At 46.1% G+C, this 18,226-nt stretch overlaps 1 protein-coding gene, 1 long non-coding RNA gene and 1 pseudogene across 4 annotated transcripts in view; 2 read left to right on the forward strand and 1 right to left on the reverse strand.

Moving 5' to 3' along the window:
• Positions 1 to 146: 146 nt before the first annotated feature.
• LOC127685217 (uncharacterized) lies at positions 147 to 1,704 on the reverse strand. Its single transcript, XR_007977808.1, has 2 exons — positions 1,456 to 1,704; positions 147 to 1,376 (listed from the first exon to the last, which is right to left on the reverse strand). It is a non-coding gene; the product is annotated as an uncharacterized LOC127685217 (long non-coding RNA).
• Nup214 (nucleoporin 214) overlaps positions 885 to 18,226 on the forward strand; it is an 82,032-nt gene continuing 64,690 nt past the window's right edge. For 2 of the 3 annotated variants that reach the window (XM_052182142.1, XM_052182143.1), the window contains exons 1-10: positions 885 to 1,062; positions 3,193 to 3,388; positions 4,454 to 4,605; positions 6,390 to 6,588; positions 7,180 to 7,250; positions 9,498 to 9,561; positions 10,512 to 10,615; positions 15,780 to 15,886; positions 16,665 to 16,731; positions 17,970 to 18,096. In XM_052182142.1, coding sequence (XP_052038102.1) covers positions 1,018 to 1,062; positions 3,193 to 3,388; positions 4,454 to 4,605; positions 6,390 to 6,588; positions 7,180 to 7,250; positions 9,498 to 9,561; positions 10,512 to 10,615; positions 15,780 to 15,886; positions 16,665 to 16,731; positions 17,970 to 18,096 — 1,132 coding nt within the window. In that variant the 5' untranslated portion in view covers positions 885 to 1,017. The other variant, XM_052182144.1, reaches the window with a different exon arrangement.
• On the forward strand, positions 12,423 to 14,093 carry LOC127685215 (protein BANP-like; annotated as a pseudogene).

An 18,226-nucleotide genomic window follows, 5' to 3' on the forward strand; every position in this document is an offset into this window, starting at 1 on the left:
AATGTGTCCTGGGTCTCCCATGTCCCAGACAGAGAGTTGACTACATCTCATTAAGGCCAAGACCCAGGTCTACTGTTATCATTATTCAACAATGAATAGAGGCTTGCACATACGTAACTTGTTGAGAGACTGCACCTGACAGGATGTGTCCTCAGGAGCTGACCCATCAGCTCCAAGATAGGAAGCTCTACTTTTATTCCAGAAATTTCAACATCAGTCAGTATACACAGATCTGAATCTTAACCCTTCCTGGCTGAAAGCTATTGGATAATTTAACTGCTTTGTGTGGAATTCTGTATTTTTTTCAGACAGGGTTTCAGGGTCCCATGTAACTCAGGCTATTTGGAGATTGCTATGGAGCCTAGGAAGACCTTGAATTTCTGATCCTCTGGCCTGTAATCCCCAAGAGCTGAGATGTGAAGTGGATATGGCTTAGGCTCTGAAACGACTACCTCGAAAACAGTAAACAAAACCGATCTTTTGTCCCTTTTCTTCTCGGTTTTTAAAAGAGCTCTGCACCGGCACACAGTGCAGTCCACCCGCTAACCGAACCTCTCTGCCGGCTCTTTCCTGGAAAGTTTGAAAGCTCCTAACTTCTCTAAGTCTAAGTTTCTAAGAGCCCTGCAGGTAAGTGCAACCGGGAAGTCTCAAGAGGCTTCGGATGACAAAGCGAGCGTCTCTCTAAAGAAGAGAATTAAAAGGCTAGCCTGTACGCACTTCATCCAAAGGAAGGCGGACGCCGGCCCGCGCCTCATGTCCACACCTGCCCGGAACTGGCCAATGGGGCCCTGAGGATTGACAAGCGCGCGACTTCCGAGCTGCCCTCCGCTGCCTCGGAGCTCACTGAAACCGGCCTGGGTGACGTCAGCCACGCGCGCCGGAAACGCGCATCTTCCGCGCGCCGCTGGCGCTGAGGGAAGGAAGTTGAGGCCTGAGCGGCCTGGGCTGTGTTTGAAAGGCCGCGGGCGGTAGCGGCAGCGGCAGCAGCAACTACTTGGACATCCTGAAGGCGGGACGATGGGAGACGAGATGGATGCCATGATCCCTGAGCGGGAGATGAAGGTTAGAGACCGGCCGGGGCCTCCCCGCCTGCGGGAGTCCTGGAGTTGCCTTGGAGCCCCGCCTCTGCCGGCTGCTCCTCCAGTTCGCAGGCTCCAGATCGCACGCCTCACGGAGCGTCCGCAGCTCTGTGCGTGTCGCGGGCGTGAGTTCCCTCCAAGTGCAGGTCACCTGTCCTTGGGTGGCTTTGTCCACGCCTTTTGAGTTACGCCAGGTAACTCAAAGTTACCTCATGTGCTGGTCGCCTTACGGGTAACAACGATTCTTGTTTATTGGGAGGTACCTTAGCCATCGTCGTTGCAGCCCTTACAACCAGCCTATAAAGAGGAGCAAATTGAAGTTCTGAAAGCAAATTGTACAAAGTCACTTAGCAAAAAGCTTAAATCTCTCTCTTACGTTTTAGGCATGGTCTCTTGTAACTCAAGGTGGCTTCTGGTCTTGGAATCCTGATGTCTTTGCCTCTACCACCCAAGGGTTGGATTATTGGTGTGCGTTACCACAGTTGGCTTAGATGCTCAGTTCTTAGCTCTCTCTTTGCTTGAAGGTGGTCCAGACTACCTAAGGTGGAGCCGAGAAACACCATCTGCTTTCAAAACCACTAGTTAGTAGGAACCGAAAGTCAAGTTCCTACAGCACTGCAGATCAGCTTGAAGTCATAAGACTAAAGGGAAGGCAAGAGAACCTAAGTGATCCCCCCATGCCACAACTTCGGGATACTGTGTTAATAGTCAGCTTATATGATCTGGCAGAATGGAAAGGCAGAGAACCGAAGACAGTTGGAAATGAGTGAATTGCAGGAAGGTGTTAGACATTTGCGTCAACAGTGAGTCACTAAAATGCACATAGGGGAGAGGGCTCCATCTCATGCTTAGACACAGTGGCTCGTTCCTGAGTCAGCACATGTGCTGAGCCCCTTAATGGGCATGCTTCATGACCCTCAGATATGTTGGGGTAGAGAACTTAGAACCACAGGGTAAATAGCAATATTTTAATTGCTGCCAGAACCAGAAAGGAGAGGTTTGGGTTTGTCTGTTTTGTTTTGTTTCTTTTGTGTTGTATCATCACTCTGGCCCTCCACGTAAAGGTCGTCAAGCCCCAGTCGTGACTATTAGGATAACAAAAAAAGATAGACGATTTGTTCCTTTATGAACGGCTAGTGTGGCCTCATGGGGAAAGTTGTGTGAACTTCTGCCCACCGTTTTCAACTGGGATTAAGAGGACTGGGGCTGGAGAGATGGTTCAGGACTTCCAGAGGTCCTGAATTCAATTCCCAGTACCTACATGGCAGCACACAATTGTCTGTAGCTCTGATTTCAGGGGATCTGACATCCTCCCACAGACACATATAGGCAGAACACCAATGCTCATAAAAATAAAAATAAATACATTATTAAGAGTATTTCAAGTTAGCCAGGCAGTGGTGGCACATGCCTTTAATCCCAGCATTTGGGAGACAGAGCCAGGCAGATTTCTGAGTTCGAGGCCAGCCTGGTCTACAGAGTGAGTTCCAGGACAGCCAGGGCTACACAGAGAAACCCTGTCTCGAAAAAACCAAAAAAAACAAACAAACAAAAAAACCAAAGTATTTTAGTCTATCTTTCAGTAAATATGCATTAAACATGGACTGCAAAAGAATTAGTATGTGTGGGCATGCTGGACACCCTTTATGAAGTATCTCATAAGGCTTTATAGAAATACAGTTTCTCTTGGAGCTGTCATATTCTTTTCACTAAAACCCTAACCTGGAGAGTTAGGGGATGTGGTGGGGGACACAGATAGAGCTTAACAATGTGATTGCAGGTTAGTACTTTTTGAGGGTGTCAGATCCCCAGGAACTGGAGTTAGACAGTTGTGAGCTGCCATGTGGGTTCTGGGAATTGCCCCCCAGATCCTTTGGAAGACCAACCAGTGTTCTTAACCACCATGCCCTCTCTCCAGCCCTCTCTATTTATTTCATTTAGCAAATGTTAATGAGTATTATACCATGCACCACTGAATACAGAGTCTAAAAACAGAAAATTGTTGGCCTCGAGGTAATAAGTATATTTTCGTTATACTGAAATTGTGTTTATGGAGTATAATAATAGACATGATTTAATTTCTTCCTTGATCTTGTTTCCTATTCCAAAATAGGACTTTCAGTTTAGAGCACTGAAGAAAGTGAGGATCTTCGACTCTCCTGAAGAGTTGCCCAAGGAGCGCTCAAGTGTGCTTACCATATCCAATAAGTATGGTATGCTCTTTGCTGGCGGCACCAATGGCTTCAATGTTTTTCCTACTAAAAGCCTTCTTATCCAGAACAAACCTGGAGATGATCCCAATAAAATTGGTAAGTGCTGTCTTTGATTTATATTGCACAGCACAGCCAGGACTGCAGTGGTGTACTAATCAATGTATTTCCTTATCAAGACACAATTCTGAGTGTCAAAATTGTAGTTTCATTTGGCCTTACCGGGGCGGGGGTGGGGGGCTTCCGGTTAGGACACCAAAAGCCATTGTGAGTTTTCTTTTCAGCTGCCTGTGCTGTTGTTTCTGTGAGCCACTCCTGTAAAACGAGCAGAAACAAGACCTTACTGTAGTGCCGTGGTTTTCTCTTGCTCAGTTGAGAAGCTCTGAGAAGCTGTCTAGGAGAAGGCATGGCAGCAACACCCACAGAGGGAAATGTGTGTTTGCAGCATTGTAGCAGAAGTATTTTCAGCAAGGGCACTAGCAAGAGTCTTGAGCTAGTTAAAGCAGCATTACCCACTCCTAGGAGAGTAACGCTTAGTTCCTATAACTAATTACCCAAGATATTGCTGATACTGCTGCTCTGGGTCCATCGTGCATCAGGAGGAAGTGGGGGATTCACCAGTGGGCTCATGAGACAGCAAAATCTTCTATATTAATACACATAAGCAGAGTTGCTGCCCTGATTAGGGACTGAATCAACAGGGTTTATAAGCATAAAAACCATAAGCACCTGGGACAAGTTACAGTTACAATTTTCACCATCCTGGACTCCGGAAGTAGGGACTTCCAAGTGTTTCATTGTTGTCAACTAACATTGAATGGAAGTCTTTTTACTCAACTAAGCAAATCTATCTGTTCTTTCTGTTGTTAGGAATAGGCATTATATTTTGGGTACCTATTATTGCTTAGAAAGGGAGTTGGTGAGCTTCTAGAAAGTCCCCAGTTTCCCAGGGCCTGAAAACTTGAATTTGTTTCACACCATAGGTAAAATGGAGTCTGAATTTAAAATGGCAGTGCTTAAGATAAGTTCTTTTATATATACCCAATAGGTATGTGTTTATATAGGTGAAAATGTGTGTTCATATTGACTTGATTACAGGTTTATGACTATGTGCCTATTACATGGTGTTTTTTTTTTCCTGCTTTGTGTTTTTTGTTTACACAGTTGACACAATCCAAGGCTTGAATGTTCCTATGAAATTCCCAGTCCATCATCTGGCCCTGAGCTGTGATAACCTCACACTCTCTGTATGCATGATATCTAGTGAATATGGCTCCATTGTAGCTTTTTTTGATGTTCGCACATTTTCAAATCAGGTAAGCTACTATAAGCTATTTTCAACATGGAAGCTAAGATTTCCTCGTAGATGTTCTAACTTGGAAGCTGTATAAATTGATGACATTGGTACCATGGTATGGTAAAGGGGAATGTGTTTATTATAGATATAAGAAAGCAAACACTCAGAGGAACTAGGAAGTGCCCCAGAGCAGAGAGAGAAAGAAGTAGACTGAACAGCAGACTGGATATGGCCAGGGCTCTGTGGACGAGGGGACAACAGCAAGAGATAGAGAAGAGAGAAAACAGTGAGGCAGGGGCGAGGAGCATGGCAGGAGGAGCAGGCTGTGAGGAGGGTGAGTGGCTGGGGGAGGGACACTCATGACTGGAGGGGTTACAGTAGGGGAAGACTCTGAAGTGTGTGACAGGCCCTTGTGATACTGAAGGAGTGAGCCTGGCCACCAGCATGAGCGCTCACTCAGACGCTGACAGACTGTCCTGTCAGAGGTAAGGGACATGACTCCTTTCGGGAGGTGGGAACTAGTTTTACAAGTTTGCAAGGAAGGCTGGCTTTTATCTGACAACCAGCAATATTCCTCTAGTCCAGGCTGAGCTCATTTCTGGATATATAAGACTCTCTTTTGGAGAGACTTTAAAGATATATCTTAGGTTAACATGTGAACTCTTTCTGGATTAAAATAGAGGTTGCAAAAATACTCCTTAAATGTAGACTCATAAGTCGTTGAGACAGGAACTGTTTAGTAAATTATAATACTTCCTGTACCAAGTTAACATTTCTCATTTACACACAAGGCTATCAAATGACGAGACCTCTTAGAGATTAGCTTTGTGAGAAACCACGGGGCTAATGGAGAGGGCCAAGGGTCTGCTTGTTGAGGATCTCCTGGTGTTGGGTCCTTTGATCCAGTCAGGTTACTCAGCAGCAGTATAAAACACTGGCTGTCTGCTGGGCTTAGGTGCTTGTATGGCCTGTTGTTTTCCCATGCTTCCGATAGCAGAGACAGTTGTCTTCATTTTACAAATGGAAAGGCAGATTTCAAAGAGGTTAACACTGGCCAGACATGCTGGCCCACACTGGTAGTCCTAGATTAAAGCAGGAAAAGAGTGAGCTCTTGTTTCAAAAAAATCAGACAAATAGAGCTAGAGAACATCATACTAAGTGAGGTAACCCAGACTCAAAAGATGAATCATGGTATGCACTCACTAATAAGTGGATATTAACCTAGAAACCTAGATTACCCAAAACATAATCCACACATCAAATGAGGTACAAGAAGAAAGGAAAAGTGGCCCCTTGTTCTGGAAAGACTCAATGAAGCAGTATTCAGCAAAACCAGAACGGGGAAGTGGGAAGGGATGGGTGGGAGGACAGGGGGAGAGAAGGGGGCTTACGGGACTCTTTGGGAGTGGGGAAATCATTTGAAATGTAAATAAAAAATATATCGGGAAAAAAAAAATCAGACAAATACAGTTCACTCCACCACAAACCAAAGAAAGAAATCAGAAAGCCTAGCTAAGGTTATAAAGAAGCAGATTCGAGAGTTTAGTGTTCTCTCTGCTATTTATCGACTCTTGTATTTGCATATCCCTGCCAGCAGTCTCTCTGTGGTGAAATCCTTAACGGCCATTTCTAAGTTCCACTGAATTGTTTGTAATAAATAGATTGCCATGCAGACTTGGTTATGAAGAAATACAGAGCTGGATTTAAGAAAGAATGCATATTCAGTCATTTCCTCTGAATCCTAAATGCCTGTGTGTTTATTAATTTATTAATTTATTTTGCATTTGTCTCTTATTTTGACAGGCTAAACCACAGAAACGCCCATTTACCTATCACAAGCTTTCAAACGATGCCAGTGGGATGGTGAATGATATGAAGTGGAACCCCACCATCCCTTCCATGGTGGCAGTTTGTCTGGCTGATGGCAGTATTTCTGTCTTGCAAGTTACAGATGTGGTGAAAGTGTGCGCCACTCTTCCACCTTCAACGGGAGTCACATGTGGTGGGTAATAAAGGCTTCCCACCATAAAGCACGGGCATAGCAGGCTATTAAAAATTAATTTCTGCAAGTAAAGTGGAAGGCTTTTAATTTTGTGCTGGGGACGGGGAGTGGGTAGAAATTGAGACTATTCTTTATATCTGTACTTAGTGGTCTTGAAGCCCAACAGTATGCATAAGTTCATTTGAATGTGTTGGGACTATTAAGATAAAAACATATTTTGGCACAGCTCATTTAAAACTGGATTTTTGAGAATAATTATTTCTAAGTCTAGAAGAGTGGCCATCTGAAAGTCCTGTGTCCTTCCACATAAAGCACTAGAAGTAACAAATAGAAGTGACACAGGGATGCCTTGACCCTTTAAAGACCTCCACTCTCCTTGTCTTGCAAGATTCTGCTGGAAAAAACGTTCGTGGCTCTCAGTTAATGGCCGGGCGGAAAGTCCTAATTTGCTTGTCTTATCAGAACGGTTGAACTTGGTCCCCTCTGCCTGGGGATGACCGATGGCCTTCCGTGGTAGAGATTAGAGCTGTCTAGGTCCTAGGGCTTGCTTTCGTTCCTTTGGTGTTTTAATTGGCAGTACTTTCTTCCCAGTATGCTGGAGCCCCAAAGGAAAGCAGCTGGCCTTGGGAAAGCAGAATGGAACTGTAGTCCAGCATCTGCCTGTGAGTCACCGCTCTGCACTTGAGAACTGGCTAACCACTCTTGGGGGTGGTTTGGGGACATCTTTGTGACTTCTTTCTTTTTGGCAGTAATAAGCAGTTTGTGTTTAGGAATACTACCTAGCTAGCATGTGTGAGGCCTGCGCTCAACCCTTAGCACTACAAATAAAAAGTCACTGATAGTCATCAGCCTGAGTCTCTGTGTGAGTGGAGAGATGGACCTTCCAGCGAGGCCACTGTTGTGTAGTCCGGTCCCTCCCTCTCGAGGATGCTCATGCAGACATGTCTTTGTTTTTCTTTTAAAGTAAAATGTGGCCCTACACAAGGCTCTGTGTCCTTCACTTAACAATCAGTTTATTTTCTTGCTTTAAAAAGAAAGAAGTTTATCCTACCATTCAGAAACCAAGATATTGGGAGAAAAATTTCTAGTCCCTCCCCTTCCTTCCCCTTTTCATCTTTGTGAGATATGAATGATCTCAGTATGTGGTCCAGTTCATCTTCAAACTTAGTCCTCCTGCTTTTGCCTCCTAAGTGCTAGGCCACTGGAATGTGCTGTGGTTGTCCATCTGTCTGTCTGTCTGTCTGTCTGTCTGTCTGTCTGTCTTTACAAGACAGGTTATCTCTGTGTAGCCCTGTCTACCTCTGTGTAGACCAGGGTGGCCTAGAACTCAGAGATCCACCTGCCTCTGCCTTCTGAGTGCTGGGATTAAAGGTGTCTCACAACGGCTCAATCTTGGTGGGGGTTCTTAACATCAAGAAATGTTAAAGCAGGAGGTGGTATTTCTACTCATAGCTGTGCTTTGTTACTTGGCTTTGTTGGAAATCTTCCATGTCTGAAGAAGTCTGTTTAGCAACCTGCATAGGGGATCAGTTCTATCAAGCAGCTTAATAAAGAAAGGAGTTAATGAAGTTACGGACAGTTTTTAATTTTCAGCTGTCTTAAATGTTTAGTTTTTCAGTGTGAGCAACAAACAAAACAGATGCTCTTGCTAGTGCATTCTCTGCTCTCCTTATGAGTCTGTTTTGTTTTGTTGAGACAGGGTGTCATTGTGTGGACAGAGTAGGCTTGAACTCATAAAGGTCTGCCTGCCTCTGGGTTGCTGGGATTAAAGATGTGCACCACCTGCCCAGGAGGAACACCCCCCCCCCCCCCCACACACACACACACATATATTTTATGGTCCTGAGTGTTTTGTGTGCATGTATGTATGTGAACCACATGCATGCATTGTACCTTTGGAAGTTGGAAGACAGCATCAGATCTGGAACTTATGGAATGGGTGGGAGCCACCATATGGGTTTGGGGAATCAAACTCAGGTCCTTTGCAAGAGCAGCAAGAACTCTTAACACACTGAGACTTTTTAGCAACTGGCAGTACAGGCAACCACTTTTTTTTTTTAAAGATTTATTTATTTATTATATGTAAGTACACTGTAGCTGTCTTCAGACACCCCAGAAAAGCGCATCAGATTTCATGGATGGTTGTGAGCCACCATGTGGGTGCTGGGAATTGAACTCAGGATCTTTGGAAGAGCAGTCAGTCCTCTTAACTGCTGAGCCATCTCTCCAGCCCCCCTAGCAACCATTTTTGCTTGTTGTTGTTGAACATTGTTATGTGAAGTTGAGTGCATACATACTCTTTGGGAGGTATTAACCTCTAAAACGATAATGCAGTTTATTGACTTATATTGTTTTGCTTTTCCCTTATTTGCTTGCTTGCTTGTTTGTTTGTTTTGAGACAAGGCCTCTATTTAATTTTGTCTGTCCTGGAACTTGCTATGTAGACTAGGCTGGCCTTCAACTCACAGAACTCTGCCTTCCTCTATCTCCAGGGTTGCGCTAGAATTAAAGATATGGGTCACCATGTCTGGCCCTGCCTTTTTATTTTTAACAACTTAGTAGACTGAGATCATTTTTCCAGCTCTGTGAGAAGCGACTCTCTCTTCAGTGGCTCCATAGTAGCCTACTGTGTAGAAAGGCCTGATGCTCTTACTGATGGTCATGCCTCAGCACTAGTAGCTGTGGCACTGTGAGTGCTGCTGCCCTGAGCCTTCTCATCAGCTGCAGCTGAATGTGTTCGTGTTGGACTTTCCTGGGGTAGGCTGCTAGGAAATGATGGTGTTCTCTCTGGGGGCTTGTGGTGGAGGCGGGAGGAGAGAGCACCCGTTTCTAGGGGATCTGATTGGATTTGGCTGTTTCACTAACTGAAGCATTATTACTTCATTTGACATCTTTCAACTCTCTTTCAGACTTTGCAGGAAAAAAAGGTGATTCCATGTCCTCCGTTTTATGAGTCAGATCATCCTGTGAGAGGTAACAACTGCTTTGCTTATTCTCTGGCCTCTACTGCAGCCATTCTAACCACGTGAGATCCTCTGTCCCTACAGTCAGGAGAGTGTGGGAGCCAGTCTCACATTAATGTCGTGAGTTATTTAGTTATTTAGCTTGAAATGGATTTTACATTTTTACAAGACTATCTCCTCATTTCCCTAATAATAATCCTTGTCTTAGTTAGCGTTTTATTGCTGTGAACAGACGCCATGACCAATGCAAGTTTTATAAAAGAAAACATTTAATCGGGGCTGGCTTACAGGTTCAGAGGTTCAGTCCATTGTCTTCAAAGCAGCAGCATGGCAGCATCCAGGCAGGCACCGTGCAGGAGAGGCTGAGGGTTCCACATCTTCATCCAAAGGAGGCCAGGGACAAACTGGGCATCCTCAGGCATCTAGGAGGAGGATCTCCAAGCCCAACCCCAGAGTGACACACTTCCTCCAACAAGGCCACATCTTCTAATAGTGCCACTCACTGGGATGAGCATATCAAACCATCACACTCCTGAAGAAAACCCACTACTTTTAAGAAACTCGGCCAATTGAAGTCTTGTGTCTGTGAATTATTGTCATTCATCACATGCAGACCTTTGGTAAAGCTGCAGTGCTCAGTTTTGTTTTTTTGGTTTTTCGTTTCTCTTTTTCTTTTCCCTAGGTAACTCTTGTAGCACATGGTGACTCTTCCAAATGAATGCTCTTTTTTTTTTTTTTTTTTTTTGGTTTTTCGAGACAGGGTTTCTCTGTGTAGCCCTGGCTGTCCTGGAACTCACTCTGTAGACCAGCTGGCCTCGAACTCAGAAATCCGCCTGCCTCTGCCTCCCAAGTGCTGGGATTACAGGCATGCGCCATCACTGCCCGGCTATGAATGCTCTTTTTGCTGCATCTTTCTTGCTGACATTGGTTACTTAGGAATTAGGGCTCTGTGTCTTTCAGTTCTGGATGTGCTGTGGATTGGTACCTATGTCTTCACGATAGTCTATGCTGCTGCGGATGGGACCTTGGAGACCTGTCCAGATGTGGTGATGGCTCTACTCCCGGTAAGCATGTGGAAGAGCATCTTTGTGTTCTGAGACTCACAGAAGTCTTGTGGTAATGCTGACTTAGAACTAAACTCCTTTCCTTGGTAGCTGTGATGGTAGACTCAGGTAAGGTTTCAATGTCACACCATGATCCTGGGACCTAAATTCTGGGGCCCATTTATAAAGCATTTATTTGGGGGCTTGCTTACAGTTTTATAGGATTAGTCCATGATCATCACAGCGGACGGGTATGGCACTGGAGCCAGAACTGAGACCTTCACATCCTGATTGGAGCAGTAGACAGTGAAAGAGACACTTGGCCTGGTGTGGGTTTTTGAAATTTTACAACCCCCCACCCAGTGGTACACTTCTAACAAAGCCATACCTCTTAATCCTTCCCAGTCCTTCCCATTAACTGACCAACCAAGCTTTTAAGCATTTGAACCCATTGGGGCTACTCATTCAAACCACCATAGAATGATGGGATTATGAAGTTAGAAAATGGATAAAATGTGTTTACTTAAGCAAGGAAATATCTTGATTTTTAAAAATTATTTATTTTATGTGAATGAGTGTTTGCCCAAATGTATTGTAAGTGTATTTTGTGTGCCCTCGGTGCCCACAGAGGTCAGAAATTGGCATGAGATGCTCTGAAACTGGAGTGTGACTGTAAGCCACACTCCATATCAGTGCTAGGAACGTAACCCAAGCCCTCTTGGGTTTAGTGCAGTAAGTGCTCTAAAGTACTGAGCTGCCTTTCCAGCCCCTGTCTTATTTTTAAAATATTTTTTTTTATATGAGTACATCGTAGCTGTCTTCAGATACACCAGAAGAGGGCATCAGATCCCATTATAGATGGTTTTGAGCCACCATGTGGTTGCCGGGAATTGAACTCAGGACCTTTGGAAGAGCAGTTGGTGCTCTTAACTGCTGAGCCATCTCTCCATTTATCAAATATTTAAGAGATGCGGGTTGTGGGGCGGGGCACTGCTTTAAAGCTGAGCATAAGAGGTGACCAGGTCACAGTCCTGGCTTTTCAGGATCCCAGGTGCTGACACATGGGGTTGTAGTCAGAAGTGATGGGGGATGGGGGTAGAGAGAAAAAAGTGGACAGGGCAGGCGATGACTAGGGCAGCCATTGCAGACAGGGTCAGTGAAGGCTTTCCTGAAGACTTCCGCCAAGCGGAGAACTAAATGGAGGCCCTGCGTGAAGAACACCATGAGCTACAAAGCATTGCTGAGCTGAGGGGCATCGAAAGCAGAGGCTGCTGAGCTTGCACCTTCCTGGTGCAGTTAGCTGCGCTGCTTTGCCTCAGCTCAGGTCTTAACCAGCCAGGCTGAAGTCTGGCTAGCCGCAAATGCCCACTGTCTTACTGCCTCAGCTCCTGAGAGGGAGGGATTACAAGTGAGCGTCGGTGCCAGCTTCAAAACCCATAAAATTACTTAGAAATGTTTATTGTAGAAGAAGACAACCCCTAAGGCCATCTCTTTTTTGGGGCTGAGAGGATTTCAAAAGTTTCCCTGTGTAGCCCTGGCTGTCCTGGAACTCACCCCATAGAACATGCTGTCCTCAAACTCACAGAGATCTGCCTGCCTCTGCCTCCCAGCAAGCAAGAAAGACTATTAGTTCTGCCATTCAGAAACAGTTTGCTATTTTAGTGTATAAATTTCCAACTCTCTGCTTCCATTTTCTTGTCTTGGAGACAGCCTTACTGTATGTATAGTCCAATTGGTCCTTAAAGTCTTAACTCTTACTGCCTCTGCCTCTAAGTGCTAGGTCAGGAAACATTAAAATAAAACAGGAGTAAGAGCTGCTGCTTTCCTCGAGGACGGATGCTATTATCACCCCTCCCCCCCAAACATTAAGAAAATTCTGCAGCCCACACAGTTACAGGAACCCGTACTCGTGACCTCTGCACTCTGCTTGTCAGTGTGCCCCTTTGTCATGCTCTGGTAGACAGGACCTGGCAGATTGTGCTTCAGATTGTAGTGCTAGACCTGAGTCCTGACCACCCAGTTGGAGAATCACGTGACAGATAATGGTGAGCCTGCTTTGAAGCAACTCAGGTTCAGTTGCCAGGATTCCCTTATAAAGTCTTTCCTGTACTCTGTTAACCAGATGATAGGTTTGTGGTTGGAGAGTATTAAGGCCAAATTGTCAGCTTTCAAGGCTATTTGCAAACCTCTAGCAGAGAATCTAGACCTGGTCACCAACAAACAGCACAGTCCCATCCAGGTCCCCATGATGGCTGGTTCCCCAATTGGCTCCTGCAACAAAGTGCTATATGCTGTTCCTGGGTGTTAGTAGAACTCCATCATGGTGAAGGTGCCTGGTCAGGATGACAGCTACGATGAAGATGAAGAGAGCGGGTCAGAGAGAGAGACTGTTACTCCGCATTTAACTGAGGCCAGCTGGGAAGCCAGAACATTGGAAGCAATATCAGCTTGCCGCCCTGAACTCTGAAGACTATGCTAATGAGACCTGGTGGATGATGAGAATAATCCTGAGGTGCAGGTCCGCTGTGCCGTCATCCCCTTCAATATGCTGCACATCAGCACGAACTTGCACAGCCAAGAACATGGCGCTGATACTGCTGGACTACCTGTTCCACCGTGAGGCCAGGGCAAGCGTGGGGAGACGCAGCTGGACCCCCTCACTATCTGTGGCATCCGTTGTGGCCTCTTCTATAAATTTGGAATCATGGAATGGAACTTGTATCAGATCAATTAGAACATTGACTCCAAGTACCATACAGCCTGGCAGTGGAAGTAGCGAGGCCAGAGCTTGGTGGTTAAGAGCTTCTCTTGGAAAACATCATCCTCATTCTCTTAGTACCTCAGAGACCATGATGGGAACCCCTCTACCCACCAGTGAGCTACCACAGTTAGCTGCAGTTATAGCTACAGGCCCAGCACTACATGTTTGCTAATGCACAGTAAGTGCAGATCCACCAGATTGTATGGTCAGGTGCAAATAATCCCACAGGTCACCACATTGCCTGGTGCCTTAAGGGAGCAGGTACAGATCATAACAGTGAGGGCAAACTACAGTTCATCACGTTGGGCAGGATGGTTAGTTGTGGGGACTGTGCCAGAATCCCATTCCTGTCAGTGGTGCCTCAGTAGCCCGGGCTAACGGCTCTCAGCTTTGGCCTCTGGAAAGAGACACACTTGATCTGCCTGGCTTGCTAGAAATGAGATGATCCAGATCCCACAGGGTGCTCAGCTCATAGCCATGGCCTCTTCAGACCCTGCTGCTACAGGAATAGACAGGTCACGGCTGCAGGGCAGTGACATTCAAGTGTAGTACATCCAGCTGGCGCCCATGAGCAACCCCACAGCTGGAGCACAAATGGGCATTGCAGCCGAGATGCAACTTGCACATGGAGCCATCCAGACCTAGAGTGCAGCCATCGTCACTGACTCTGCCCTGTCCCCTCCTCTCTTGCTTCAGCAAGCACCTCTGGGTTCTGCAGGGCATCTGGACGCTCCTCCTCCTGTGGAAAGGTCCTGGTCACCCTCTGCTAGAAGGTGCCTCAGAATTTGAATCTCCAGAGGAGAAGCTTATCTTGGAGCCTGTTGAGCACATTCAGAAAAACAACAACTATGATACTTTATAATTCTTTGTTTAAACAGCATTTCTCCGTGCACCCCTGGCTGTTCTGGAACTCGCTCTGTAGACCAGGTTGGCCTCGATCTCAGAAATCCGCTGGCCTATGCCTCCCAAGTGCTGGCATTAAAGCATGCACCACCAATGCCCAGCTTAACAGCTTTTTAAAATTTGTAGTGGTGTTTATAACAAAAAAGAAAATTAAGAGAAAGAGAGAGAGGAAAAAAAAAACCCAAACCAAGCAAGCAAACAAACAGAAACCCAACTGTGGAGTAGTAGACGGCCTTGGCTCTGTGTTCCCTGAGGATCCCGACATGGGTGTTAGAGACAGCTCATGGTGTTGGAGCACTCCACCTGGTGCTCAGATCCTGGTACTTAATGTGATGTGCAGTTCTAATAAGTAAAGTATACTTATGACAAAACAAAAACAGAAGGAGCCCTTGCTATTTCTGGCTTCTTTAGAAACCACTGACATTTGAGAGCTGCTTGTTCTATAGAAGAGAGATGTGGCTCTTCCTGTGCTCTCTAAAGAGAGCCTTTTGTGTCTGTTGGGTGATGAATATATGTATTTTTTAGTATACATGCTGAGAAATGAAATCTCTAGGTCTTTTGTATTGTTTTTGATGTGCCATAGATGCAAAAACAAGGATTCTGTCACTGAATTATGTTTTTAGTCTTTCCTTGGTTTTCTGAGGCAGGATCTTGTCTCAAGATGGTTCAGTTTGGCCATGAACTTCAAATTCTTTTCCCTCTGCCTCCCAACTGCTGGGACTCTGCATGTTCTGCTGTGCCCAGTTGCCGTGCCCTTCCTTCTTTGATGGCCTTTATTGAAAGCATGTCCCTCAGGAAGGTTGTCCCCGTGTTCCGATTCACCCACCCCCACCCCCGGCTCCCAGCTCTGGCTTTAGTGTGTGGGGTGTCCACATTTACACCAAGCCAGTATGTGAGGAAGTGCCTCGATGTTTTTCTTTCTGAGACAGGGTCATCTCATACTGAACTGGAACTCACTATGTATTGCAAGATGGCCTTAAGTTTTCACAAATCCTGCGTCAGCCTCCCAGGTGCTAGGATTATAAGGATGAGCTACCATACCAGGCTGTTGTAGTTACTCTCTTAGGTGTCGGCTGAGGTTCAATTTAAAATTACATTTACAAGATGTTTTCTCTTATAATCTCAGTAAGTCTTTTTCCACGGGGGTAATATTCACAAAAGTACTGGCTGACTCCTGATGCTTCCTGTGGTGGGCCAAGAATGGTCAGTGAAGGATTCTTCACAGCACTCAGACGGACTCTGAGGAAGTCTGTGGGTCTGTTGTAAAGGTGAGAGAACCACGTAACAAACAGGCTGACTGAGTCACCCCTGTGTGTCCTATAGCCGGACACGACAGAATATAGTTCCTGTTCAGTTGGCCGGTGGCTGGGTTTCTGTTCCCAGGTCACCCCGTACACTGCATTGCTCGTCCCTGTGTGTGCACAGACTTTTTGCACCCAGTTGCTGGTTAAGCTTGAGCGATTCTGTGAGCTGTATAGAGTCCTAAGAAGCTGCACATATGATTCCCTCTCTCGCTTATAGAAAAAAGAAGAAAAGCACCCGGAAATGTTTGTGAACTTCACAGAGCCCTGCTACAGCAGCTGCACAGAGCGACAGCATCATTACTACCTCAGCTACATTGAGGAGTGGTGAGCACAGCGTTCTTCCTGTCACTGTCAGGCCACATACCTCAGTCACTGACTTCAGTAGGGAGTTGTGGAAGAGAGGGAAATGCAGGCTGAGAAGCCCCCAGTGTGCTGAATGGATGGGTAGTAATGTCCAATGGTGAGGGTGGTGGCTATCCAACCCTCACTTGTTTGTACTCAATATGTATTAGTCTGTACTCACTGTGTAGTCTAGGCTGGCCTTGAACTCATAGAAGTGTGCCTGCCTCTGCCTCCAGGGATGGGGCTGCCACCACACCCAGTACCACAAAGTCCAATTTTCTCACCACAGTGAGTGACTCTAATGAAAATACTGGTTTTGTTTGCTTGTTTGTTTTGAAAAGTCATTTGTAGCTCAGAGTATCCTTAAATTCACAGCAGTCTTGCCTTAGTCTTCTGAGGGCTGGGATTACAAGGCATCAGCTGTTACACCTGGCTTAAGAAGACTGATACTTATAGAACTCATTCAAGGTTTACCTGAGAGCAGCCTTTGAACGCCATGGAAGCCTTTCCTTTTTGAGCTGGGTTTCGCTGTTGTAGGCCAGGGTTCTTGTTGCAAGACCCACCCTGGTCCTGTGTGTCTCTCTAGTCTTTGCATGGGTAATAGTGGGCAAGTTTACTAAGGCTTTTTCCAACTAAAAAGCTCAACACCACCTCTAGCACCTTCCATTCTCCCACCAGCCCTGTGCTGGCACTGCGACCCCAGTCAGGTTCAGGGTGTTGATGAGCGTGAATGTAATGGCCTCTTGGTTTTGTTCTCAAGGGATTTAGTGCTGGCAGCCTCTGCAGCGTCAACAGAAGTTAGCATCCTTGCTCGACAAAGTGATCAGGTAAATTACTCCTTATTTCTTATTTATTGAATGATGCTCTTTTGAGAGAGGTAACTGGCTAAGACTAATGAGGGCAAGTTCCTTTCCTTTCAATGAGCTTTTAGTGCAAAGACTAAAAGACAGCAACCGCTTTCTCCCTTCCTTCCTTCCTTCCCCTCCTGTATGGATGATTTTACACGGGGTTGTGGATTGAATGCAGAGCTTTGTGCACATATAGCAAGCACTCTACCAACCTTGAGCTACACTCCCAACCCTGGTATCTTTTCTTGTTACACTTGTCCCATTGACATAATGCCTTTCAGGCTGTTGTCTCTATCTTTCTGGCTGCGGTCCCACACTGCCACTGTCTGCATGCTGGCCTGTAGTGGGTATCGGAGCCTTTGGTTTTGTTTGTAGATTTATTTAAGAGTTGGGGTCGGCTTGGTTTGCAGCCCTGGAACTGCACCTTCCTTACTTGGCACAGCCACATATGTTAGTATGTGCTCCGCCTGGCTCAACAGCTTCTGCTCTCTAGCTGAAGCATTATGTGTCTTCTGTTCCCTTCTGACTCCTGCTTTCCAGGGAGTCAAGACAGAAGGCTAGGCAGGATGAGTCTTAAGAATCAGGAATCATTTGTAGGATGGAGGAGCCCAGCCACGAAAACAAGGAGCAAAAAAGAAGTTACTTGCCGAGTGGTGGTGGCATTTAATCCTAGCACTTGGGAGGCAGAGGCAGGCGGATTTCTGAGTTCGAGGCCAGCCTGGTCTACAGAGTGAGTTCCAGGACAACCAGCGCTACACAGAGAAACCCTGTCTCAAAAAAAAACAAAAAAAAAAAAAAAAAAAGAAGGGAGGTACTTGACAGATGTAGCAGCTTCTTATAGAGTGTGAGCAGCAGGGCCAGCCGGAGGGAGATAAGGAAGAAACGACCTAAGCTTGCCTTCTGTCCCAGCAGGTAGAGAGACACAGGCACCTGCAGAGGGTGGCTGTAGGACCTCATTGTCCTTAGGAACTGCCAGGTTACGGGAGGCACCTCCAAGGTAGGGGTGGGCACGCCAGGTGCTGGGGAAGTAGGCTCACTTACCCACTCCCAGGCGGGGGCACTTGCGGCTTTTAGATGTCGTTGCAGGTGTGAGAGCCTCCGCAGCAGCACAGGAAGCTGAAGCGCACCGTGTGTTCTTTGGTGATCGATTGAATGGTGCTGAGAAGAAGCAGTGCAAAACACTAAGCCACGCATCTTTCTGACCTGTCTCTCCCCAGACTAATTGGGAATCTTGGCTACTGGAGGACTCTAGTCGAGCTGAACTGCCTGTGACAGACAAGAGTGATGACTCCTTGCCCATGGGTGTTGCCATAGATTATACCAATGAAGTAGAAGTCACCATCAGTGAGTGTTGCCTAGTGTATGCTGTAGAAATAGCTGTGCTCTAACGGTTGATACTTAGAAGCCATTCGTACATTTCTACCTGCAGAGTGGTGGGTGATGTGGCATGACATTGCAAAGACAGGGACTCACC

This window comes from Apodemus sylvaticus, chromosome 5 (assembly GCF_947179515.1).
Source record: "Apodemus sylvaticus chromosome 5, mApoSyl1.1, whole genome shotgun sequence".
Taxonomy (NCBI): Eukaryota; Metazoa; Chordata; class Mammalia; order Rodentia; family Muridae; genus Apodemus; species Apodemus sylvaticus.